This window comes from Marmota monax, unplaced genomic scaffold, assembly GCF_021218885.2.
Source record: "Marmota monax isolate L192 unplaced genomic scaffold, Marmota_monax_Labrador192_F-V1.1 WCK01_AAM20220418_F8-fsc00016, whole genome shotgun sequence".
Taxonomy (NCBI): Eukaryota; Metazoa; Chordata; class Mammalia; order Rodentia; family Sciuridae; genus Marmota; species Marmota monax.
Window position 1 is genome coordinate 13,368,326 of NW_026695209.1, and position 27,830 is coordinate 13,396,155.

A 27,830-nucleotide genomic window follows, 5' to 3' on the forward strand; every position below is an offset into this window, starting at 1 on the left:
CAAGATCTTTTATTCTGACAAATAAACCTTCACATTTCTGTAAGGGACAAAATTCACAGGCCATGAAGGACAATTCAGTTACCATTTATTGCTAAATTATACAATCAAAACTGCCTTTGTGTTACAGGAAACAATTTGAAAGAATACTGCAATATGCACCACAATTACAGTAGATCGTGCAATATTTCTAGAATTGTCTGGTAGAATTTAATCTAATGAAAAAGAGAAAGTGTGATTGAGATAAAAAGAAAAGATCTCATCTTTAAAATCTAAAATAATTTGAAAATTCAGGACATTTATAAATATCCTTAAAGTCAAAATTGAAATTAGCCAACATATATTTGTATCATAATTACTTTTTTCTAAGAAAGTTCCTCCAAGCTCCCCAAGTTTTAGGTTTCTAATCCATACACACACACACACACACACACACACACACACACGAGCATAATTGTGTGGCTCATCTCAAAACTTCATTTATTCCACCTATTATTACAATAGAAGACGATCCAGATGAACTAGATAGAGTTTTAAGCTTCCCAAACCCCTCCTAACCAACTGGAAATATCTTTATTATCGATGAGTTCAATTCACTAATATTTAATTTTATCCATTTATGATAAAATTTGTTTTGCAATTTCACCTCTCCCTTTACTGTTTTTTGCTGTATTCATTGCCAAGGCCCTTCTTCAAATCTTTAACTATTGCAATAGTTCTATGGTTTTTCTTCTCTCTACCCTATCTGTTTTGCATCTTTTTGTCTTGAGTATCCCCCTGTGGTTCAACTGCATCCTAAGTTCTTATATAATGCAAATACATTTTCACAATATAGTCATCAAGGTTCTTCAATTTTGTTTCAACAAACAATCCCTTCTTTCTGTCAATATTATCTCTCCCCATCATACTATATAGGAAAAGTGTCAACCCAAATTAACCTACTTACCATTTTCTGAGCAAGTCTTATATTTGTTTCCAACCTTTTTTCATGTTATTGCTATATAAAAGACTTTACCTCATGACATTCATCCTACTGACCTACATTTGTATATTGACCATGAAACTTTTTCTGACTTTGCTGGCTGGAAGCCATACATATCATGCAAAGCTGAAAGGGGCCCATATTCCCATGATCCTCAAATGCAAGTATGAGGTATGAACTTAAAAGGGTAACCTTAGCATTTATGGGCATTTGTTCTTCTTCAGTTCCTTTATATGCCCAAAACTATGCCAGGATTCTCTTGACTCAAAGTGCAGGGTTTGGATTGTGGCTCTCTTCTTGTCCACGCTTAAATGCAATATCTCTTTACAGAGTGCAACTGAATTTTATCAGTTTTATTTGTATTTTATAACTTCTATAAATAAAGTAAGATAAAAACTTTAAGCTACACAGGGAGACATTCTAAATATTTTACTTTCTAAAATGGTAGCCACTAGCCAGGTATGGTTAGCAAATTTAAAGTTAAATTAATTAAAATTAAAAATTCACTTCCTTAGTTATACCAGTCACTTTCACATCTTCGATATCCATATGTGACTAGTAGCTACCACATTGCACAGTGTAAATGTAGGACAATTTTAGAAACACAGAAATTTCTATTGGATGGTGCCTAATGAAGGAATATACCCAGAGTGCCCACACTAAGCCCAGGACTAATTGACGCTGCTTTTGAGTCATGTCTTTTTCTGAGTCTTTATGAATTCTCATGGAACCTGCACCTATAAACCAAAGAATAAAAAAAAAAATCTGAGTTTAGAGACCCATAGATTCTTAAAATGACCAATGTAAGGAGACTCATGTTCTTCACTGAGAACCTAAAAATAATATTCCCTGAACTATATTTCAAACAAAGAATAGTTATGTGAATGACACAGAACAAGTGAGTCCTGCCAACTCCACTTTTTGTCAAGCAAAGGATCTGAGACCAGCTTTACTCAACTCTATTAACAAGATCCTAATGAAATAGATCCAGTTTCAAGTTAATATAGGTCATCTGGGGTCTGCTAGGACAGTCACTTGAAGATATCTAAATATGAAATAAATCACAATCCCAAAACCTGTAAAGAAGAAAGGAAATTTATCTATTCCAATTAACCCCAAGGAAAGAGATTTGTGTTTCCTACCAAACTTAGTCACTACAACAGAATCTCCTGAAGAGGCATGATGTACTACTTGGATCCTTCAGTGATCTTTATTCTTTAACAGTCTCATAGGAGCCATAAGGGATTTCCCTTGGAGTCACTGTTCCCACTTACTTCCACAGACTTTCTGTCCTTGAAATGGACTCATCCGGGATACTTGATTTCCATTTTTATTTTGGACACTTTGCTTTAATTTCTACTACACTCCCCCTCAATTAAAGACTATTTTTTAGAGAAATGTTAGGTTCATAGCAAAACTGAGAAGAAGGTAGTTCTGATATAGTGCCTCTCCCCACACAGGCATGGGCTTTCCTATTATCAACATTTCTGGAGTAGGACATGAGGTGTGAATGATGAACACACACTGACACATCATTATCACCAAAGCCCCTGGTTTACATTCAGTTTCAATCTTGTGTTGTGCATGCTATGGGCTAGGACAAATGTGTGACACAGTCACCAGTATAATGTCATAAAGAGTAGCTTCATTGCCTAAAACTTTTCTGCTTATAAATCCACCCTCTTTTGCTTCTGCTCTTTCAGGGCAGTTGATACTTTTATGCTTGTAAATCTACTCACAACCCACATCCAAATACTAAGGCTTTAGTCACTGAATAAAATCCTGTTCAGTAGAGACTGTACATCAAAAGACAAGTGGCAGCATTTAAACAGATCCCTAGATTCTTTTGTACTCTCCTGCATGTTGAATTCCTCTGGAATTATGATAGGACAGTCTCTCTGACCCCAGTTTTAGGATGAGCTATATAGCTCTGCTACAAGTTTATTTAACATTTATTGACTCAATGGGTCCTGGGTTATTCTAGGATGTCTAAAATCACTCTGTGTCCCCATTTGACCCAACAGGATGAAATAGTCTATAATGCCTCTTGCTCAGCTCAATCTAAATTCTAATGTTTCCTTCTACTTACACAAGTTCTATAGGTCTCTAAAAGACTCTTTCAAGACTCTATGTGAAAATTTCCTTAACTATATACAACCCTTGTAGATTTTCTGCTTACTTCATCTATTTAGTTCCACATACTACGTATGCTAACATTTCTTTCCAATTTCTTGAAGGCTTCTTTGTTCATTCATTTATTCATTCATTTACTGAGCCATCCAGCATTTATAAAAATATTAAAAAATCATATCTTAGATGATAAGGACACAACAGGCAGATTCATTTCTGTTCCAGATCTTGAAGCACCCAGAATTTACAGGAGGAGCACAAAGAAAGAACAAAACACAACCGCTGATTGAATAAATGTCTGATAACTAGGAGAGGGAGAAAACTCTTCAATTGTTGATAATTATGATATAAATAAAAGGCTCTTTATAGAAATGAGTTGGTGTTTAAAACAGTATTTTTTAAAAAGGACAAATCAAGCTTTAAATTTGAGGGATGGAACTTAGGATCAAAGAGAAGGAAACAATTATTGCACAAAGCAGGATAGATTTGTTGCATAAAAAATTGAGCAGTGGAATCAGACAAAAGTAGAAAGAATGACTGTGAAAAGAAGAAATTTTATCAATGCTCAAATATACAATCAGGAAAACATTCAATTACATTTGCTTTTGAAGGAGGAGTTAAGTGACATAACAGTAGACAAAGAAACCATTTAGTTTCCCAGTTGAAGGCTGTCTAGAAGTTTTAGGGACAATAGGGAGAGGGAGAGAATCCCCTAGGGAAATTAATGCAACCAGATTGATGAGTCAGTTCTGTATTGGAGTAAAACAAATGTTCATGTAAAGGACACCTTAAGCACTTTTTAATATATTCCATTACTTTCCCAGTTCCATTATTTTAAAGCATAACAAGAGAGCAATCCACTTAAAATTGGGAAATCCTTGAATATCTTTACCTTTTTGTAGATCAGTCCAGTTACAGCTGTTTTTATTTTTGCTGAGGTGAGCAAGCTAAACCGTTGATACTGCTGAAGGATCAAGGTTTGGGAAAAGGCTACAGCAAAAAGTGCAACTGCATAACCATAGCCAGTCCAGCTGGAATCTGGGCTGTGTTCACAGAAAATGATCATTTGCCTGGATGTCATAAAAATTGAGAAAAGGGAAGAAATGTTAAATACCCGAAGTAGTTAAATGCTTGTGAGAGTTAGGTATTGTTAACACCACACACACACACACACACACACACACACATACCTGTGTGTTCTTCTCTACCTGCTCAATTCTGTGTCCTTCTCTTTCTTTGTTTTTTAAAACCATGCATTAGATGACAAAGTAAATAAAATCATCAATTACTATCAAAGGCTGATGGGTAAGAGGTTATTTTCTGGTTTTCATATGGTGTTGTCATCAAATAATTAACTCTTCTGATCTGACTTCATCAGAAATGTTGAGACAGATACATTAAAATCAAACTTTTTTCCCCTCAAAATGATGCATTTTGCCAAATGTAGGAAAACACGAAAATCAGAACTCAAGAAGTGGTATTTTAGGATGAAACACAGATGTCTTATTTATTTGTTTATTTATTTTTGGTAATGGGGATAGTACCCAGAGGCCCTTTACTACTGAGCAACATCCCTATTTCTTTTTATTTTGAGATAGGGTCTCAAACTTGTGATCCTTCTTCCTCAGCCTCCTGATTTTCCAGAATCACAGGCATGCACCACCACACCTAGCCACAGACACCTGTATTAAAGACTTGGTTTATGTCTAACCTTTTATTGTTACTTTTATCCATATCAAGTTTCTCTCTTCTCTACACTTTCTCACTTTCTCAAGTTTGATTGTGACCAAAACTTAGTCATGATCATTACTGCCAAGGAGATGGTGAAACAGTGGGGATGGTTCTAATTGTAACTATCTTGGTTGGTTTTGTCTTTCAGTTGTAAACATTGATTAAGATTCAGAGTGCCTTATGTCCATTGTTGATAACATTTACATGTGGTCTTACCCTGTTTTAAATAGCATCTACATGATAATAATTTTAAAAGACTACATATACTCCACATAACTGTGAAAACAACTTGGGCGTATAGAATGAGATAGTATAAATTAGTACATCATTTATTTTTCAGACCCACAGTTCTTGCTTTATTTAAGTGGTCCCTTCTAATTTATAGGTAAAATGCATAAGATTAGAATTTTATAAATATATTATGTTCATTGTGAACTCTGGAGCTACAAAAATGGTCATTATCATCCAATAGCTATCTTGAGAGAATTTGTAAGTTATATAACCAGAAAAATAAAGCATATGTAATTAGATAAGATCATATCTAAATATTTCTAAAAGAATAATAAATTTAAAAACTCACTCTTTATATAGCTTAACAATTAAGGTGGTAGATAAAAATAAATTTCTAAGAGTTGATCTCTTATATTGACAGTTTGAACTGCTAGTGGATGTGTTGCTCAAATTGCTTTATAAACCAAGGACTTCAAATATTAACGTTATTAAAATAAGCTTTTAGAATAATATATATATATATATATATATATATATATGTGTGTGTGTGTGTGTGTGTGTGTGTGTGTGTGTGTGTGTCTCTAAAACTAATATTAAAACTTCTTGAAAATTATTTGGGGCATTATATATTCTCAGTGACATTATTAAATTATTCCATTTCCCAGAGGGACATACTAATAATGGGAGTTTCTTAACTGATCTCTTGAATTTCTTAACTGATCTCTATTGGATGCCATCTACTAGAACAATAAATTATTTTTGCAAAGGCAATTTAACAAAATGCCTTTTGAGTCTCTGAATAAGAGTCCCTGAAAGAAGAGCTCTATTATTCCTATTATAGACATAGCTCTCATTAACTTTTCTATTTTTTCATAAAAATCAAACAACTAAATGTTTATCACCAGGTACCACACAGATTCTACACATTAATTATGAAATATTAAAAATAATCTGTGCTCCAGATATGGTAAAATCCATAAAACTATTTGTGATATTAGATATAAACATTCATTTTTTGTTTGGCTGATGTTAGAATAAATTCCCATAAAGAGGGATAAAGAGAAAGTACAATAATCCAAAAAGAAAAACATCTCTTCTACTAGCAAATTAACAAAAGCATTATTTTATATGCTTGGTCACACATATGTGTCTTAATCATATGAAAGAGTGCCCTCATCTTTAAAAATAATCCTCTCCATAACTTTCTCTTATGAACAGAAAATATATATATCTCAAAACTAGCTCATAAATTCAGCTCTGCTGAGTCTAAATCATATTCATGCAAACTCATAAAAACTCATTCTTTCTGATTACTGAGTTGCTCCTCAGTGTAGAAATTTTAAGGTTATTCAGTTACTGTAGAATGAGAATCTCTGGGAAAAGTGTAACTTTGCTGATGTCCATTTATTCAGTGTGCAATTCAGGAAATGTGTTGAGGCTCTATGTGCCAGGTTTATGGCAGTGGCTGAGGATTGAATAACACCTGGAGGAGCCTGTTGTCTAGGCAGGGACAAAGGCTGACTCATTTCATTGCCTAGGCAGTGACAAAGGCTGACTCATTTCAATGCAATATTAAAATTTCTGTTTTGCAAGTGTGGTCAAGTACATGTGTTGCAAGAATGTGTCACAAAATTAGAACATTCTCTATCTCACAGGCCTTCTTTGATGGTACAAATTTTGGGAGAATACAGAGACACTGACTTGCTATATAACACATTATTATTTTAGGAGAGACTGTGGCCATAGTGAGATTCTCTAATGACTTTCTTGAGCAGAAGTTATTGGCAAATGGGAAGAAAGAGATGGATATCTGGCCATTCCCAGCCATCTTAGCCCAGGTGTCTGAGTTAAGAAGGTAGGCAGCTATCTGAGACATTCCAGCACCAGCAAAGAGGGAGAAGAAACAAGGTCACCCAGCCAACACCCAGAACCAGGGCACCAGACATAACATCTCCATTTGAGTTACAGCAGCTATGTCCAGCTGTTAAGACATTGAGCTGTGAAGTAGAGAAAAGCAATACTTGCCTGAAGTTCTGACCCTCCAAATTATGAGATTAATGAAACTTCTGTGTTATATCATTAAGTTTTGACATGGCTGATTTTGCCACATTAGATAACCAAAGCAGGGCAGGAGAGGAAGAAGATGGTGCTAAATGCCTGTGATAAGTAGCTTTCTCTACACACACAAGGAAACTGTAGGATCACTCTTGGCATATACTGAGGTGAGGAACAAAGACGTGGAAGGAAGACATCTTTTATTGTGTCTGGGGGTGAGTGGTTTAATCCAGGGTACATTTGGTTTATATTTCTAAATAAAAGGAAGTGAATCAGACAATTTTAGGGGGATACCATAGGAACAGTTTTCTGACAGCAATGCACACCTTCTTCTTGGGCTTCCTGATGCCATTATTTCTTTCTTTTATTTATATTTTTTTATTTCTTCATTTTTTATTGGTGTGTTACAGTTGTATATATTGATGGGATTCGCTGTTACATATGTGTACATGCACACAATATTGACACCATTCTTTCTTGGTTCTCTACTTTCTACACTAGTCATTCCTTCTCAATATCCTCTGATAGATTTCTTCATCTTCACCAACTCTACGCATTGGAATAGCTGATGGCTTTGTCCATGGACATCTTTACTTCTCGACACGTATGCTAACATAGCCTCATCCAGAAGAGTGGCTGGACCCTCCACCCCAGTCCAATTCAGAATAATCCCAGTTTAATCACTGGTGCCTCCACCTTTCCCTATTCCAGACTTGTACAGAGAGTTGCTTACTCAACCTTTTAATCTAAATTGCTGTGTCAGGAATACCCCAGACCATTCAATGATTCATTAGGAGAACTTACAGCGCTTGGCATACAGTCATAAACACAGCTGATTTATTATGGTGAAAGAATACAAAGCAAAATCAGCAATGAGAAAAAATGTGCATGAGTTGAAGTCCAGGGGGAAACAGGCACAAGCTTCCAAAGTTCCTTTTTCTCTTTCAGCAAAATCACAAAGAACACACTTAATTCCCCCAGCAACTAGTGACTGGTGTGAAATATTTTCTACCAGGCAAATTTGGTGGAAAACCAGTATGTAGGGTGGTTGGCCCAATATTTTTCCTTTTTCTTAATCCATATCAAAATTCTAGACTCCTAGAAGGACAGCAGGTGTTTGGCACAATTAACTATATCAACAGTTTGGATATAACTGAACCCCTCTCTATCCGTTCAGGTAGTGAGAACCCTCTTGAAATCTCAGCTCCAGATGTCAGCCATAGACCACTCCCATAAGCAGGCCTCTGGAGTGCACAGTCAGGCCTGCTATGTCAATTCTTTCTTGCACAGTGGTTAATAGACACTTCAAATTTAGAAAGTCCAAAAGCAAACTCAATTCCCTATTCTAGTCTTTCCTGAGTATTCATAAGACACAGGGACTTTGTTACCTTCTGACTTAAGTTAAAAAAAAATACTCTGAAGGCATTCTTGATACTCTCCTTCTCCCTCAACCTACATTCTAACCATCAGTGTGTCCTCTTTTGTCTCCACTTCTAAACCAGAGCCAGACTCTGACCCTTTTTATTACCTTCATCACCACAGCCTATTTGAAGCCACCACTCACTTTTCCCTGCATCGCATCAACGGATACTTAACTGGTGTTCCTTCTGATACTCTTGCTCTTACTTACTTGATTCTCCACACAGCAGCCCAGAGCGATCACAGAAAAACTTGAGTCTAATCACATTCCGCCACTGAAATCTTCCAACTTCCTCTCTTCTAACTCTCTCCATCATCTTTTCACAAGGCCCTTCAAGATCTCCTGAATCACTCTGAGCCTTTCTGACCTCAATCTTATCACTTTTCCTCTCAGCCTTCTTCTGCTCCAGTGTCACTTGTCACCTTACAAGCTCTCAAAGATACAAACTATGTCCTTAGATCTTACCTTTTCCCTTCATGTAACCTCAAATTACAACAGATATTGTCTTGGTTAACTTTCTAACTTCTTTCAGGACTTTGCTCAAATGTCACCTTATCACCAATGTCATCTTCAATCACCTAATAAATCAAATAGAAATTTACAGTCCCTCATTTGGCTTTGTTCTTTTACTTTCCTAAGCACTGATTATTTCTAAATATTGTTTATATTTATTAATTTGTTTATTCTCAAATCATCCTAAGTGTCAGAATGGAACTTTGTTTTGATTTTTGTTCTATCCCTATAGTCTACGTAGAACAGTGTTTGGCATATAATAGATACTCAATTAATATTGGATAAATATGCTCCTGGAAATTATCTGAAATTCAGGTAACTCATGATTAATTATATTTTCATGAATTAAATGACTAAATTGTTTTTTAAAACTTTAACTAGTTTAAAAACTATGTATCTTCAATGGTAAAATAAAATCACAGGTTAACAAGAAATGTTTTCTTCAAATAACAGAAGTAAGGTAATGACTCCTTTAAAAATGTGGTATGCAATCAAGGCTTCAAATTCATTGCCTTTAATCCCTTGTAGGCGGATATTATAGAAATGCTTTAAGATAGATATTATAAAAACTCTTTGAGAAAGAATATATATACAAAGATATATCTACAAATATGTATATGTTAATTAGTAGTGATGTATATATATATGTGTGTGTGTATATACATCACTACTATATATTATTATTATATATATATAATCTGACATAGTCATTATATATTAGTACCTTGGTTGATAAAGTTGAATTCTCAAAAGACCACAGCTAAAAACAAATATCAAAAGCATCTATCACTGCATTTTATAAACATACATTCAAACAATTTTTCAAGAGTTTAATCATTAAAAGAGTTTAATCATTAAACTGGTAGTTTTTAGCTGTGTGGACTAGGCAAATTAGTTAAACCTCTCTGTTTCTATATTGTAATCCTAGGTGTAAAAATACATGCTACTTCCTTGTTGGATGTTGTAAAGGTTAAGTAAGCTAATTAATAGAACTTTCATTTTATGCTTTAACTTGACTTGGTGAAGAAAAACCCAGATAGCTGATGATACAATTTTCCATGAGGGAGTTCCTAGAAGAGATTAGCATTTTAGTTTGTAGACTGATATTGGAAGGCCTAGTGTGTCATCCAGTCAATTGGTGGCCTGGATAAAAAACGAAAATCAGAAAAGGGCAAGTTTGTTTTGTTTTCTGAGTAAAAATTACTATAATTCCCATTTCTTGCCCTTGAGTGTCTTACTTCCAGATTCTCAGGTCTTTAGACTTGTACTGAATTTCACACTGGCTTTCCAGTTTATTGACTGCAGATTGTGGAAATTTCTTGGTTTCCATAATTTCATGAGCCAATTCTCATAATTAATTCCCCTCTTATAAATCTGTCTGTTTGTCTATTTGGTCTATTTCTCCAGACAACTCTGACAATACCATTAATACAAAGATTTTATAGTATCACTTACTACATTGTTGGCCTCAGTAAACAATGACTATAGCATCACAATTTATATTCACATCACAGATAATCCCAATACAGTGTTCATACAGTAAACAAAATTCACAAAAAAGAAACTTTCCTACTCTTTTCTAGGAGAAATTTTATAGTGGAATACTTGCTTAACATTTACCTGTGAGGAGAAAATAAAGAAAAAAACAATAAGCTTTTAACTTACTTCATTATGATTGGGCTAGTGAAGGACAAAATATCAGCAAACATTTTGAATAAGGCAACATGAATCAGTGAAGACTTAAATGTATTCCACAATGCAGAGAGTAGAGATGGCTTCCTGGTATGGTCCTCTCTATGAAAAGATGCCTATGTAATTAAAGAGAATGGAAACAACGAGAAAATTGGACAGAACTAATATAAGTAAAAGTAAAATATACATACAATATTACTACAAAAATAGCAATGCATTCCAAAGTTAATAAGGCAACAGGGAAAGAATAAATTCAGTAAAGTTGAAAATGTGACGCATATCATTGGTATCCAGATGCACAGGTGTTAATTACACCACATGGGAGAAAAGGAGCAATAGCTGTATTTAGTGAAAAACAACTTCATTTACTCATCACTTTTTGAAATTATTTCATTAATACCAATACTTCCTTATCTCCAAGTTACATTTTCTTTTGGGGATGTTAAACAAGGATATATGTGTATATATGTGATGCTATATATGGAATATTTGCCCCACAAACTTGCTGTGGTCACCATATGACTTACTTTGACCAATAGATGTATACTATGAGATATAGGAACCATCTTTGCCACCATGACTGACAAACCAAATATACATAAAGGGAAGAGATGCTGAAAAATTTGAGTATAGAAATTGTGCTTATGAAAATGGTTTGTCACTGCAAATAATTTAGGGGATTTTTGTATTAATAACAATAATATCTCACATTTAGAAAAATCTTTATCTAGCTTTACATAGTAGTCGACTTCTTGAGTAATTAATAAAATTTAATAATTAATTACCCTTACCTTTTGCCTGTCTTGATTCCTTAAAACTTCCTTCCTCCATTGCTTTTCAAAGATGGGACACACAATGTAGGGAGAATCACTTTCATTTAGTTCAAAAAGATCCTCTCTTTCCAAAGGTTTCTTATAGCCTAAAATAATTATTCTAAAAATAAAATGGTAAGGTAAATAATTCAGCATAATCAGTAATTAATTTAAATAATTTTACATGCATTTATTTTACTCCCTGGGTTATAAATTGCTTTATTGATTAGGATAGAATGACCAGATTGTATATTTTAAAATTCGTACAACTTTATTACAGAGTTAAATGATGTATTACAATTATTTGTAGTTTTTAAAATGGCTATTTAGACATGCAATAATTTAGTGAAACACCAACTTCATTACTCATCTTACATTTGGAAAACGTACTACTCATGTATCTTACCTCCTTTACTGAAATATCAGTAGCAAACTTTTACAGTTAAGTTATTCACCCACTCATTCAAGAACCCACATTTGCTTTTTAGGCTTGTGCAGAGGAGAAATGGATCCACCCTTTGCGTTTGCCACTTTTTGCTATTCTATTTGAAATTTATTTGCTTTTTGTGATTTGACTGTAGAGATTTTCCAACAATATGTAGAATATCTGTCCTTAGCCCATGAACTTTGACCTTGGCTATATGACTTACTCTGACTGGTAGAATACCAGCCAATATGAGAGTGCCATTTTTGAGTTGACAACTGAAGATGGCAAGTTTCTGCAAACCTCTTAGAGTTTGCATCCCCCTTCCTTCAAAGGGCCCAAGGTGCACCGTAAACGATTCTGTGAGAACAGTGTGTCTAAATTGAAAAGCAGACAAACATGCACAATCTAGTCAGACCACAAAACTTATTGTGGGAAATGATGAACTGCACATTCCCTCAGCAATCCTTCTGTTCTACCATCTTCCTGCTAATGGAAATCTTACATTATTCAGTTGAAAGTCTTGTGAACTCGGGGACAGCCCATATTCCAGTAGCTGAATTATGGATTATGGTTGGTCTAAAGCAGTCCTGGAAATCCCATTACACTTTACTTGTGGTAGGAACATAACTAACTAGTTATGCTAATTATACTGAAACAAAAATATGCTGGGGAGAAATTTTGATTTCAAAAGAAACTATAAAACTTGAAGCAGAGAAATATTTTGCTACCCCTTTCCTTCTGCTTACTCTTGTTCATATACTGAAGAAATGATGTTCTGATATAGAACCTGCTATGGTTTGGATGTCCTCTCCAAAACTTATCTGGAAATGTAATTGCCATTGTAACGGCATTAAGAGGGGGACCTTTAAGAGGTACTGAGGCAATGTGGATCAAGTCATCCTCATGAAAAGGATCAACTTGTTGGGGTGGGGGTAAGTGACTGAGGGAGGGAGTGGACAAGAGGGTGAGATCTACTGATTTCCTGTCACCTGTTTGTTCATTTGCTTTTCACCAAGCCTATGCAGCATGGAAACACTAACTGCACAAAGGCCATGCTTGGAATCTCCCAGCTTTCACCACTCTGACAAGTTAATTTCTCCCCTAAGAATTTATGCATATCATATTTCATACATTTGATTCAAGTGGGTTATGAACTCCCATTTTTACCCCATATACAGATTGCAGAATCATATCGGTTACACATCCACGTTTTTACATAGTGCCATACTAGTGACTGTTGTATTCAAGAGCTTTGTAATGTTTTGAACAACCAATTAAAAAAAAAAATTAACCTAACTCTTCCACAAGTTCAGCATTAGGGCTTATTATTCAATCATGTTGATAAACCTTCAGTCCCTGTGTACAAATTTAAATAATTAAACTCTTTATATTTTAAAGTGCAAAAAAAAAAAAAGAAAAGAATTTATGCAGTCTGAGGTATTTGGTTACAGAACTAGGAAGTGGACTAAGACACTACCTTTGCCATCAGAGGTGAAAAGCCAATGAGAAGCATGGAAAGTGGGAAGACAGGAAATGCTGGGGCCTTTCATAGCATTTTTGAGGTAGCTCGCCAGCATGTTCCATGTCTTTCTCTCACTAAGAAAATAAATGCAATTAACCCTTGTTGAATGATGAGACACATTCCCAGAGATATGCTATTAGGCAATTTTTTTGTGCAAACATCAAAAGTGTCATTAAAGGAACCTAGATGGCATAGGTCACTCACTTGGCATGGCTTCTTTATGTAATCAGGAGTCATGGTAAACCTGAGATGTAATAGGTGTTGATAGCATATCCCAGAAGATAGTTTTACAGTGAAAATTCTTTTTTTTTTTTAGTAAACAGAAGGCACACACTCTAAAATAATGATAAAAGTATAATACAGTAAAAATGTAAAGCAGTAACAGAGGTGTCTATTATTATTATTATAAATTATTAGGTACTATATATACTTTTACCAAGTGGCAGTGCAATGGGTAGTTTACACCAACAATGCCACAAACACAAAAGTGAGTAATGCACTCTTATGACGTTGTGACCAAAATGTCATTATGTCAACCCATAGTCATGTCTGTACTTATTTGTTTAAGCTATTATTATTTGACTATTCTGTTACTTGAATCCAAACACAATCCTCAGTGATAGAATTCAGATATAGTCTGTGAGCTTGGTGATGTGACTTGCACAGTAAAAAAAAAAATAAATTCATTTATATCTAATCCTTCCAACTCTCTAGCCTCAGTTCCTTCAATTATAAAATGCATTAGACCAAGAAACCATAGCAAAGTATTATACTACTCCAACTGGGTCTACTTCATTTTCATTGTTACTGAAAAATCTCAACTGATTGACCCTGGGATGAATGTAAACCCTGTGGTAACTGGATTCTCCACTGGATTCAATTTTACTTTTATTGTAATACATAGTAGCATACTACAATCCTTATTTAACAAAAAGGCCCAAATGTAATAAGAAAGTACCATCAGTAATCATGTTTCGGTTGGCTCAAATATGCTGGACATTTTTCTGAAGTGCACTTTTAAAAACATATTAAGCAATAAACTCCTTTCATGTCATATTAAGTCCTTCTATTCCATTGCATAAAATAAATATTCATTTTCAAAATAAGATCACATTGATTTTTCAGAAAAGCATTTTTAATAACATTTACTGCCTCAGCATTTTGAGATAGAACTGTGCAAAACTCAGCGGTTTTGGTTCAGGGATAAGTGACCCCTAGCTTTCATGCTGAGTCTCCAAATAATGCAGTATCTAGAAGTGACACTTCAGCTGAATTGATTGTGATTTTCATGGCTCTGTAATTTAGCTACCTTGACTTCCTTTTTCCCAGGTGTGTGCTCCCTCCCCATCTTTTGTTCTCTGTGATAAACTTTTAAGACTCTGATCACATGGGGCAGTCTTATATTCCCACTTAAGAGTTTGGGAAAAGAGGAAGTGTAGAAGTGGTATATCTTTATATTAAATGTTGAGGGAGCTTTTTGGGAAGCAATTAGGATCAATAGTTGACCTTCTCCATGACTGAAATGTTGCATTTGCTGGATCCCATCAACTTGTGGACCTTCTTCTCAAAGCAATTATCAGATTCCTATGTGCATCTAGTATTTGTTAGAATAATTTTTCTCTTCAAAGCATATTCATTTCAGTTCACCTAATCCTCACAACTCTTTAAAGCAGGCACGGCAGTATTCATTTCCATTTTTACAGGTGGTTAAACACCATGAACTCCAGGGACAGGTTGCAGTTTTTTCTATGTGGAGTAAATTAATGCTACTTTAACAAAAGGCAGACAGTTGCTTCGAAATGTGATAACACCACTCCATTTTTAATTTTGTCATCATAGACAGAATTTTGAACATATGTAATATTAACAAGTGTCATTTAATTAGAAAGATGTGACAAAATATAATTTTGTAGATGAATAAACTTGAATACTTTGAAAACAAGAACAGAGAGCATTTTCATTTATATTACTATTAGTCACCTTTTAAAGATTTCTGGGAAGGGGTGATTGACCCTTTTTTTGAGTAGATAAGAAAAGGAATGAATCAATCTGTCCAAAAATCATTGATTGAAACAAAGCCAGTTAATGTATACATTTTATTAATGTGTGAATAAAAGGTAGGACATACTGGAGAATGTATGCCTAGATAAAATAATGACCCAACTGTGACCCATAAAAACATTAACTAGATTTTTCCACATATATCAAGGGGATTATTCCATGACCATGATCATTATACACTAAAGACAGATTATGTTTTCTAATAAAGTCTTGGTAATTATTTGATCATCAAAATGATCTAGATCGCTACTACCTTAGGAATTAAGACTCATAAGCATATTATTTCCTAAGTAATGTATTGTCTGAGCTCATTTTAAATTGAATTATTCATATAATTTTGGGCAAAGTTGGCCTAGGAAATAATTTCTGACTTTATTTTACAAGTGAAAACCAGACACAAGAATAAAATTAAACAATGATTTCAGAGGGACATTCTATTAAACAATAGATCTTTTTCTTTTGTTTAAATTTTAAATGTATTTATTTATTCTAATTTGTTATACATGACAGCAGAATGCACTTCAATTTATAGTACACATATAGAGCACAATTTTTCTTGTCTCTGGTTGTTCACAAAGTAGAGTCGCATCATTCATGTCTTCATACATGTACTTAGTTAGGGTAATGATGTCCATCTCATTCACTATCTTTCTTCCCCCAATACCCACTTCCTTCCCCTCCCTTGTCCTTGCACTATTTAAAGTTCCTCCATTCCTCCCATGCACCCACCCTACACACATCCGAATATGGATCAGCATCCACATATAAGAGAAAACATTCAGACTTTGTTTTTTTGGGATTGGCTAACTTAGCATAATATTCTCCAACTCCATCCATTTACATGCAAATGCCATGATTTTATTCTCCTTTAATGCTGAGTATTATTCCATTGAGCATATATACCACAATTTCTTTACCCATTCATCTACTGAAGGGCATCTAGGTTGGTTCCACAGTTTAGCTATTGTGCATTGTGCTGCAATAAATATGGACATGGCTACATAACTGTTTTTAAGTCCTTTGGGTATAACCCAAGGAGTGGGATAGCTGGGTCAAATGGTGGTTTCATTCCAAGTTTTCCAAAGAATCTCCATACTGCTTTTCAGATTGGTTGCAATAATTTGCAGTCCCACCAGCAATATATAAGTGTGCCTTTTCCCTTACATCCTTGCCAACACTTATTGTTGTTTGTATTCTTAATAGCTGCCATTCTGACTGGCATGAGATGAAATCTTAGAGTAGTTTTGATTTGCATTTCTCTAATTGCTAGAGATGCTGAACATTTTTTCATGTCTTTGTTGGTCGAGTGTATATCATCTTCTAAGAAGTATCTGTTCAAATCTTTGGCCCATTTACTGATTGGGTTATTATTATTATTATTATTTTGGTGTTAAATTTTTGAAGTTTTTTATATATCCTGGAGATTAGTGCTCTATCTGATGTGCTTGTGGTAAAAATTTGCTCCCAAGATGAAGGCTCTCTATTCACATCACAGATTGCTTTCTTTTTCTTTTTCTTTTTTTTTTTTTTTTTTTGCTAAGAAGAAACTTTTCAGTTTGAATTCATCCCATTTATTGATTCTTGATTTTATTTCTTGTGCTATAGAAGTCTTTCTTATTAAGAAAGTCAGAGTCTAATCCAACACAATGAAGATTTGGTCCAACTTTTTCTTCCATTAGGTGCAGGATGTCTGGTTTAATTCCTAGGTCCCTGATCCACTTTGAGTTGAGTTTTGTGCATGTGAGAAAAAGGGGCCATTTTGCTGCATATGGGTTTTCAGTTTTCCAAGCAACATTTGTTAAAGAAGCTATCTTTTCTCTAGTATGCTTTTGGTACCTTTGTCTAATATGAGATACCTGTATTTAGGTGAATTTTTCTCTGTGTCCTCTATTCTGTACCATTGGTCTACAAGTCTATTTTGGTGCGAATACCATGCCATTTTTGTTACTATTGCTCTGTAGTATAGTTTAAGGTCTGGTATTGTGATGCCACCTGCTTCATTCTTCTTGCTAAGGATTGCTTTAGCTATTCTGAGTCTCCTATTAAGCAATAGTTATTTTCCAACTGCAATTGTCTAACCATCAAATAAAAAATCAAGCCAGCGACATTTCCAAATAATAGCATACTATAAAAATATTTTGTATTTACTTCTGTTATGCTAAATTTAAATAAAATAAATATGATAGTCAGCAATTATAGCATGTTGGTATATTTAATTAACTTAAGATATGGATTTCAAAATATTAGCATTTACAAAAATGTTATGCTTAAACTTAATTTCAGTTTCTTGCTTTAGGAATCCTAAAATGGTATTCACAAAATTAAATATTACATACAATTTTATAGTTTGGTAATAAAAATTTAAATCTATATTTGACTGAAATTAATTTAATCTGTACAATTTAAATTCTTTGATATTTACAACTTTAAAATGACCCCAATTTTTTAAAACCACAATAAATAGTACTCTTTCTCTCAATTCACAGATGTAACAGAATCCAGGTTTGGAAAACATTTATATACATATGTGAATTTGAAAAGTCAAAAATCATTAACTGTAAATAGCACATAAGCACATATTACAATAATGTCTACCTAATTGTTTTTCTTCCTAATATGTAGTTTAATTGTATTAGTATAAAATTTTTGCCAAACTCTTTAAGTGGTTCCTAGGTTGATATAACTTGGAATTCTTACCATAATTCAGTTTTGTCTACCTGGAATTTGCCCATAAGTATATACATTTTCTACTTAACCTGATTTCAAAAAAAAAAAAAAAAGACTAATCTTAAGGTTGCTAAATTTAAGGAAGAATATCCTGTATTTATTTTAATTTACTCCCTTTTTAACATTTAGCTCTATTGAACATTTTGTTTTATTATTATATTTTTTGATGGTGGTGGGGATTGAATGCAGGGCCTTATGCATGCTAAGCACATGTTCTACCACTGAGCTACATCTGCTTATCTTTCTCCTTTTTTGATAGCTCCTTTTTTCTTAATTGCTAATCATATTTCTGTCCTTGGATATTCCTCTTACATTGTGAATACCTGTATATAGTTTCCTTTGTAGACTGACTACAACTCCTCTCTTCATTTAAAAATGAAGGATTCCCAACAGACCATCTGTATTCAGAGGATTTTCTTTCTTGACAGTCATATTCATACCAATGGTTTCAGCAACTGACCTATAATAATAAGTGACTCCCAAATCCATACTAGAGACCACATATCCAAATACCTGTTTAAATGATGCTTCTCATGCATCTCAGAGTAAAACTTCCTCCATCTGAGCCTATTTTTTTTTTCCCCACCACACCGGAACCTCACAGTTACCTGAACTAGAAATTGGCATTTAACCTACACTTTTCCCAGTCCTTCAATAATCTCATCCAATCCACACTTTTCTAAATAAATCTTCTAAATAGTTTCTTCCTCTTTATCACCTTTATCATTATCTTATTTCAAAATGTGACCATAAATCTCCCAGGACACCCAAAGAGACTCTTTATAAATTTTCCTGTCTCCATTTCTATCTCTTATACACATTGTCTACAAAATCGCAAAGGTGATGTTCTAAAATGCAAATATGATCACATCACTCTTCTGTTACGATTCTCCAGTGTCTTTTCATTCCCTTCACAATGTTCTAAAGAAAGTCTCATGATCTCTCCCTCTGGGTTAGTCTTATGCCACTCTAATGTCCTGCAAGGTGTGAAGGGGCAGTTCTCTCTTCTTTCTGTGGCTTGCATGTGGCAACTTGGAATGCAACCTGATTCACTCCTACACATCTTTAAATATTGAATTAAGGTACATGTACTCATGTAACATTTCAAAGCAGTGCAAATTTTTTTAGATGACTCTACTGAAAATTTGTTTCTTAACCTTATTTATGTTGCTTTTTTGATACATCTTTGTTACCTTTTGATAATTGATGATTTACTTTTTAATCTTTCTAATTCTGTTATGAATTCCAAGAAAGCAGAAAATAAATTATTTATCCCTATATTTTTAAAGATTAGCAGAGTTCAGGTCATCTAGTGTTCAATCAATTATTTTAAGGATTCATCTACTCTTGAGAAAATGTTTGTAGATAAAAATTGAGCAGTTTTGTTTTTACTAAGCAGGGTTAATGAAGTTAACAAGGTAAATTTAATTTTGTATTATCAGAAAATTTCTCTTAAGAGTGAGAAAGAAATATACTTCTAAAAAAGCTTCTGAATTTATAAAATAAGAAAGTCAACACTTCTCATTTGATTTCATTCCTGTGTTAAAGTCAGAGATCATACTGGTGTCCCTAAAAGAACTTCTGAGCTCTCATTGTACTATATAGCTTAATTATTCCTTGAGATAAAGCATAGTACTTTACAGAAATTAGTTCTTGTATATGTACGTGTATGAATTTTTATAGTAGAATATATAAGCATATATGAAACCACTCCTAGTAAAGAGTAGAAAGACATACGTGGGAAAAAAAGAGAATAAAACATGGACTCAAAAGAAACTGACTTATAACACATACTTGATCCTACCTGGGTACCAATCCAATGGATAAATTCCATACACATGCACACACACATACATATACACACACATACATATGTAATATATATGTATATATATGTGTATTACATTTACTTGATGTTAATAAAAAGTTCTTTTTTCCTTTCCCTTCTTAGTGCTCACAGACACAATTCCTAAAAAGAGATAGCCTTATTGTCATTACCTATGATTTCTGTGTAATAGGTGACATGAAAAGAAAGTCTTTACAATGACATATTGTAAATATATTCATACTTAAAATAAAGGAATAGCATTCCAGTGTCTTTTCCCTTGGAATTGTTCTTATCTCCACATGCTGCGAATCAGTAAGTATAATTCTTACCTGCTAAACCAGGAGTATGTCACTTTACTGAAAAATGAAGCACTTTTCTCTGGACTGCATTTCTAAAATGAAAAACATAATGAGCATATACTTCATGCCTTCAGTTTTCATTTGGAATTCAGGTTGTATAAGCCTTATCTGTAATATTTGAGATCAGAAGTATTTTGGATTTTTTTTAAGGTTTTGGAATATTTTCATAGACATAATGAGATATCTTAAGATGTGACCCAAATCTAAATTTGAAGTTCTTTTATATTTTATGCATACCTTATACACATATCCTGAAGGTAATTTTACACAATGCTTTTAGTATGCCTGTATTTTGACTGCAGTATATTCCAGGAAGTCAGGTGTGAAATTTTCCACTTGTGGCATCAAATTGGTGCTAAAAAAGTTTCATATTTTGGAGTATTTCAGATTTTAGACTGTTGAATTAAGGAAGCTCAGCCTGGTATCTTGGTCAGTAGGTGGAACAGTAAACATTAAATAAGTTATTTTACGAACAGTTAAAGATACATTGATTTCATAATCTTCAAGGAGTACAATTAAGCGAATATATTCCTGGGTGATTATTGGAGTAAAGGAATTTTAAGATTTTCACCAACATTATGACCATTTACATATGAGTAAATGCTGTTGTAATAGATGATAATTTCTAAAACTTACTCTTCTCTCTGTATATGTCCATATACATGTGTATAATAGCATGCACTATAATATATACTTATAATAGTTATGTGTGTATGAACATATATATACATACATACTTTGATATACACATATTTTATAATTGTTAAATTAAAGATAGTTGTCAGGCTGAAGTTGTGGCTCAGTGATACAGCACTTGTCTGGCATGCATGAGGCATTGGGTTCAATTCTCAGCACCACATATAAAAATAAATAAAATAAAGGTCCATCAAAAACTAAAAAAAAAATTTTTAAAAATATAGTTTTCATTTTTTCTGAAGACCAGAAAAAAGACAATAGGTATTTGGTATACTTCTGTATAAGCACTTAATTACATATTTTTATAATAGCATTCACAATCATGTAATTATCACAATTACATATTATTTTAAAGTTAAACATTTCCCTAAATTTTTTTTTTCTCATTAACTTAGTGGGTTCAATGAAGAGAAGAGAGATTTTAAAAAGGAAGCTTTCAAAATTGACTTTTTTTTTTTTTTACATTTTTAGAGTCAGCATCCATCTGTATTTCAAAAAGTAAATCTGATCAATCACTAAGCTAAATTTGATTCTTAAAAATTGTCCCATGTTTAACAACTTTTGCATTGATCCTCTCTAACCCAGTTTGGATTCCATACTCAAACAAAGAGTTTACCATATTTTTAAAAATTCTGAACCTAAAAGAGAGAAAAGAAAAAATTCCATCCCATACAGCAAGATGTCCTGAACATGAAGGGAAAATATGATATTCAACTCTAAATCTGTTTTCTGCATTATAGTAAATGATAAAAATCATTTATATAAAACTTTTCCAAATGGTATTTATCCTCAGAATTTTAGTAAGAAGTAAGTATAATGATGATTATAAAACATTTATCACAATTTCGGCCCCAAACAAAGACTCAATAACATGAATTATGATATTGCCATCACTATTTTTATTAAATATATTATTTAAAAAACAAATACACAAATTATTGGGGCAATATTGTTAAAATTCTCCAATTAACCTGGAATTCAACTTTTGTGACATATATCTAAATGTCAGAGGGAGTTATCAATTTGATAATTCGATGTCAATGAAAGGATCTCTTCCACCTCCCAAACAGGTCCGTGTCTGGCACACTGTAAATGGCTAACAATTCTTTGCAGCTTTTTCCACTGAGTAGATCTTATTTCCCTTCTGTTGAGTCTTGATAGTGTTGTGTGTTGCTTTGATCATGAAAATGCCACGGGAGCAACATTGAAAAAGCTCTAATTCTAAACTCAAAACCTTACCACATCTGTTTTTGGCCAAGACCTTGAAAACTGTCAGGCACATGGGTAAAGAGGTGTTGCATTATCCAGCCATCAGTTGAGCTGCTAGCTGATTGTAGATGACTAGGAGCTCAGCACTCAGTGAAGCTGACCCAAGTCAGGACATAGCCCAATGGATCCAGAAAGTCATCAACTAAGTATAATGGGTTGTGTTTTAAGCACCTAAGTCTTACAAAGCTTCACAGATAGTTACTTTAGAAGACGAGAACTCAGCATTTGACTTAACATTTCCCTTAGAATAATTTTCCAGGTAGTATCTTATATGAGGCCCACTAATTACTCTGGTAAACAGCCTCCTTAAGTGTGTACCTGGCATCTTATACTGAATTTATCATAGGAAAAGTCCAAGTATAATTTATGTCTGAGAAGGAATAGCAGCCAGGTTAAAAAAAAATAATGGTGAAGATGCTTAATTCTTACAAAGCATCAAGGATATATAAATAATTTTTCAAGGAATAGTTACTGAATTCATACTGTAGATTTCACTGAGTTTATTATTTAAATATCAATGCATTGCAACTTATATATAAAAAATAGAAAACATAGAACATGTTTCTCTTTTTCTATATAGAAACATGTGGGATTACATTTCAATTTTCTCCATTAAAGTTTTTTAGTCTTTCTAATTTACCCCTTCTTACTCACACATGTCTAATCTCCAGATCTGCTTGACCCCAATTGGTGTCTCTTTGCCTTTGTCTTATTAAGCTTGCACAGGCCTTTGTCTTCTAAGTCATTTTTATTATCCATTGTACTTCTCTATCACTGGACTTACAGTAGGCATTTCATAAACATAACACTACTGACTTAAGGGCAATTTTCACTTGACTAGAGGCACTATTATTTCTGGATTATGACAGAGAAGCAAGAGTATGCTATAGTTTGAATCTTGAATGTCCTTTTAAGGTCTATTCAGAGGTAGTGAAAATCTTTAAGAGGTAGGGCCTAATCAAAGGTCTTAGATCATTTAGGGGCATACCCTTAACACAGATAATGGAACCCAACCTTTCCCTCTTTGTCTCCTTTGCAGGGAGTCATAAGGTAAAAGGACATCCTCCTTCACATGCTTCCTCCATGATGTCCTGTGCTGCCATATATCTAAAGCAAAGGAGCCAGTCATAGAATGAAACCTCCTAAACCCTGAGCCTCTTTTTAAGTTTATTGAGATCAGGAATTTGTTACACTCCTGGTAAGCTGATATACACAAATTATTTAGACCACTGTGCCACAGCATAGCCAGGATCCAGCACTTGGTAAAATTTCTACTCATCTTTTTTGTGAGATGTGGCCTCACAAAGATAGGGTTTGTGTGACTGATTGCTAGGTTTAATCTCTCATATCCCCTAATTTCCTTTGAGGGTGTTGTACAAAAGATCTAAAAGTAGAGAAAGTTGTGGGAAAGTGGAAGTATAGACTCATAGAGAAGGGAAAGCATTTAGAAATCAAAAAGAGGTATGTTTTTAATAACTTACTATGTATCAGATTCTGTACAAAATGTTCTCTCTCATTAAATACAAAATACCTTTGTGGTGGAAACATGTTTCTGATTGCCATGTTTTTAGACAAGGAAAATAACACACAGACTTCAAGAAACTGGCGCAAGACCTTTTAAGAATTTAACAAACTAGATCTAATTTAGATAGTCCACTCTGTCTTCTATTCCTACATTCCACACTCTCAACTCTGTACCTGTCATATACTGCTTTCTATGACTTAGGCCTTTGCTCCTGCCCATGTTGTTCCACTCACCTCCCCTTGCACTTCAGTCCTGTTCAAGATTTACTTACTGCCTTTGCTTTTCCTCTTCTTTTTTTTTTTTTTTTTGGGTGGGGGTAAGGGGGTGGTACCAGGGATTGAACTCAGGAGTACTCAACCACTGAGCCACAACCCCAGCCCTACTTTGTATTTTTATTTAGAGATAGAGTATTACTGAGATGCTTAGCACCTGGATATTGCTGAGGCTGGCTTTGAACTTGGGCTCTTCCTGTCTCAGCTTCCCAAGCTGCTGAGATTTCAGGCGTGTGCCACTGTGCCCAACTGCTTTTCCTCTTCTCTTTTCACATGGTGGTTCTGTGTCATCAAGGAAATCTCAATGTACTCCTTAGGGAGGACTTGAGGGCTCCTTCAGATCTGCACTCACTAAAGTTCACCCCACCCTCCCAGAATGTCATCTTTTCCAGCATGTGCTTTTCTCCTAGTATAATCAGTGTCTCTGGAGGACAGAAAATACATTAAATTTCACTCTGGATGTCTAATTTTTTCTTAGAGCCTAGTTCATAATAAATATATTTTGGATGAATAAATAAATGAATGAATGAACAAACAAATAAATGTTAGTTACTATCAACAAAAAATATTTACAACATTCTAGTCTTAGATCACCATGCCAGCCCTACTGAATCACAAAATCATGTTCTTAGCTTATAGGTTAGGAAGAGATCTGTTATCTAAAATTCATTATTTCAAAAATATTGTCTCAACCATGAATGTAATCATGTAAGGTTTTCAATATGCTTTCAAGCCATTAATTTAAAAAAATTTTTTGCATTATATAATATAATTAAAATAGACATTTTCTATTCTGTTTAAGCGGATTTTATTTTTATCTGTGATGCCTATCAAGGTTGAAAAACAATCAAGAAAATAAACATTATTTGAATTCTAGAGGAAGAGCACAGTGGAATTTTTGATGAGGAAATTGCTTGAGTTTTATAATTTCCCACTATGTAAGTTTGTAATTTAGGGCCTTTGGCAACTTCTATGTACAGTAATGACATTAAACCAATTTGACTGATTGAGCCTGTTCTCTCTACTGTAAGATGAAAAAGGCATATTGTCTTGAGGGGGCTTTTCCATATTTTAAGGGCTTATTGACCCCTCTATTATATAAACTTTTAAAAGCATAGTTTACATGCAACTTTTTTTAATTTTTAAAATTTTTTAATAGTTTCATTTTATACGTAATCAGAAAAATAGCTGTTATATTTATTCAATTTTTGGAATTATAACAAAAGCCAGGAGTTTTAAAACAAGTTCCCCAAAATATCTGGAATTTTTTTTCTTTTTTCTTTGTTTGTTTTTGGTTAGAACTATAGAACAACTTGTATGAAGGGCTATTTTTAAAGACCACGTCTTATATAGTGATAATAAATGAAACGAATGCAATTTTTATTAGACAAATCTCTCCTAATTCACAACGGAAGGTTTCATTTCTCTTGGCTACTGCCTTAGCACATGACTCCTATTGTGGGAGAAGAATGAGTCATTATGGGGTAGAGCAAAGCACCATTAAGTGTCTACAGTTTCTGGATTTGTCCCAGACCCTAGTGTCCCCATACCCAAGTCAGGGTTCTCTTGAGTATTTATCTCTAATGGCCCCTGCGGTTTTCGTGGGATGAGCCCCTGGTTGTAGAATTTCCCCACCGGCTTCCACCCCTTCATCAAGGACAAGCCCATTCATGTTCTCAAACGCTTGCTTTTCCTTATTCAGGAGTTACTTATCCTTCAGATGCCTCTTCACCAAGGCGTAGATCAGGATGGCTCAGGTTTCCCACCGTCCTGGGGACTGATCTCAGCTCTCACGATTGGAGCGTGTGCATGTGTCTGTCTCTGCGCCACTAAAATATGGCTCTGAGACATCAGCCTAGTCCAAGATCCCAGGAGCCAGCCCGTCCCCCCTTTTCCACTCCCGCCCCCACCGGAGCCGCTAAGACTTGCTCCGCCTCCGCCCCAGGACTAGTGGGCTTTACCTGCGTATCCAGCCCCCCTGGGACCGGCTCGTAAACCCTGCAGGCGCCCCACCTCCGCAGGCTGGAAAACATGTCGCTGGGCACCTGAGACTGGCGGCGGAGAGGTGCTGGGGTTGTCACCTCCCTTGGGAGGCGCTACAATGCAGCGCTCTAGAGGTGGCAGGACCCGTGCGTGAGAGTCAGCTGTCGCCTTGCGGGCTGTACCCACTGCCCTTCCTGGTCAGAGGACCGGGGGCGGGGTGAGGGTGGAACCCGGTAGTGCTGGGAGGAGGAAGAGTTAGAAGGGAGGGAGAGAAATTGTCCATCTCAGAGGATCTCAGACTTGCACTTGACTTACTGGTCCTCAATTTCCCAATTTCTAGGTTGGCCTGTTAGAAAGCACAAAGCTGGTTCCTTCCTCTCATGACACGTATAAGTTTGCACACAGAATGTTACAGCTGTCTCCTACAGAAAAGGACAAGTATCAGTAGAATATAGGGGATGCAAATTTATTGCAATGGCCTTAACAGCAAATGTAAACATAAATTGGTACCAGAAAACCATAACATTATTTACATCCAGATTATATTCTTCATATTAATTATAAATTAAGATGAAAAACTCCGTAGTAACTAGAATTAACAAAGAAATAAAGGTGACACATGATGTATAAAGGGGAATATGAAAATTAAGAGGTGACATTTAGGTTTTTAGTAAAAACCATGAATCTTGTTACTTGAATAAGTTACTTTGAGACAGGCACAAAACATATGGCATACATGTGTCATTGGTTTGGTGGAGCATTTTGCTTCATTTAGAATTTGCAGAAATAGAAAATGGATGAATCTTAGGAATTCCAAATGATGGGGATAAAGATAAGGCAGTGGAGAAGGATGGGTAACATATTTCAGAACCAAGGAATATTCTTGAGACATCTGCCTGGTCCAAGGATCCAGGAGTTAGCCCCTCCCCATCTTTCACACCCCCTACCCCACCAGAGCCACCTAGACTTGCTTGGCCTCTGCCTCAGGACCAGTGAACTTTATCTGCCCATCCAGCCTTAGCCTGAGGGGCTCTTTCCCTATCTGTAATTGTCAAACTACCCACTGGAAGATTCTCTGTGGAAAAGACAGATTTTATAGAGCTAGTCCTTGCTTTTTCAGATACAGTTACAAGGAAAGAAGAAACTTTGAACGTGTGTCATAGAGAGGGAAGCCAGGAAGAAGAGAAAGCCTAAAACATAGCACAGTCACTAAGCATTGGTCTTTCTCCTCTAGGAAACAGTTTCCTCAGGAAAGACTGGTTCTAGGAACTGCACAGAAAGACTTCTTTAATTGCTCAGTTCGGCAAACAGACTCACCTCCTTGACAGAAGTGAAGAGAGAAGAATGACTAAATTAATTGAAAAGTGGTAGGTCAATGGGGGAGCTGGAAATGAGAGGGAAAGCATGACGGTTTCTATAAAGAAAACTTAGTTTTCAATAGTTATTTAAAGAACACAGATTTGTACAGGGAAATTGAAAGAATAAAATAAAAGGACTTGATATATACAAAACCTAACTGCAAAGTTAGCATTCTGACTTAATGATTTCTTATGCCAACTGGAGTGTGAAATAAATACCTTCCTTAGCTAGCACAAAGA

At 34.7% G+C, this 27,830-nt stretch overlaps 1 protein-coding gene across 1 annotated transcript in view; it reads right to left on the reverse strand.

Annotated features, from left to right (window-relative positions):
* Nucleotides 1–26,430, reverse strand: part of LOC124083724 (multidrug resistance-associated protein 1) — a 90,450-nt gene extending 64,020 nt beyond the window's left edge. The window contains exons 1-5 of the mRNA XM_046430466.2: nucleotides 26,211–26,430; nucleotides 20,458–20,519; nucleotides 11,543–11,684; nucleotides 10,725–10,867; nucleotides 4,002–4,179 (exon numbers count right to left, since the gene is read on the reverse strand). Of these exons, the coding sequence (XP_046286422.1) occupies nucleotides 4,002–4,179; nucleotides 10,725–10,867; nucleotides 11,543–11,684; nucleotides 20,458–20,519; nucleotides 26,211–26,282 (597 nt within the window). The 5' untranslated portion in view covers nucleotides 26,283–26,430. The remainder of the gene's footprint in view (nucleotides 1–4,001; nucleotides 4,180–10,724; nucleotides 10,868–11,542; nucleotides 11,685–20,457; nucleotides 20,520–26,210) is intronic.
* Between the last annotated feature and the right edge of the window lie 1,400 nt (nucleotides 26,431–27,830).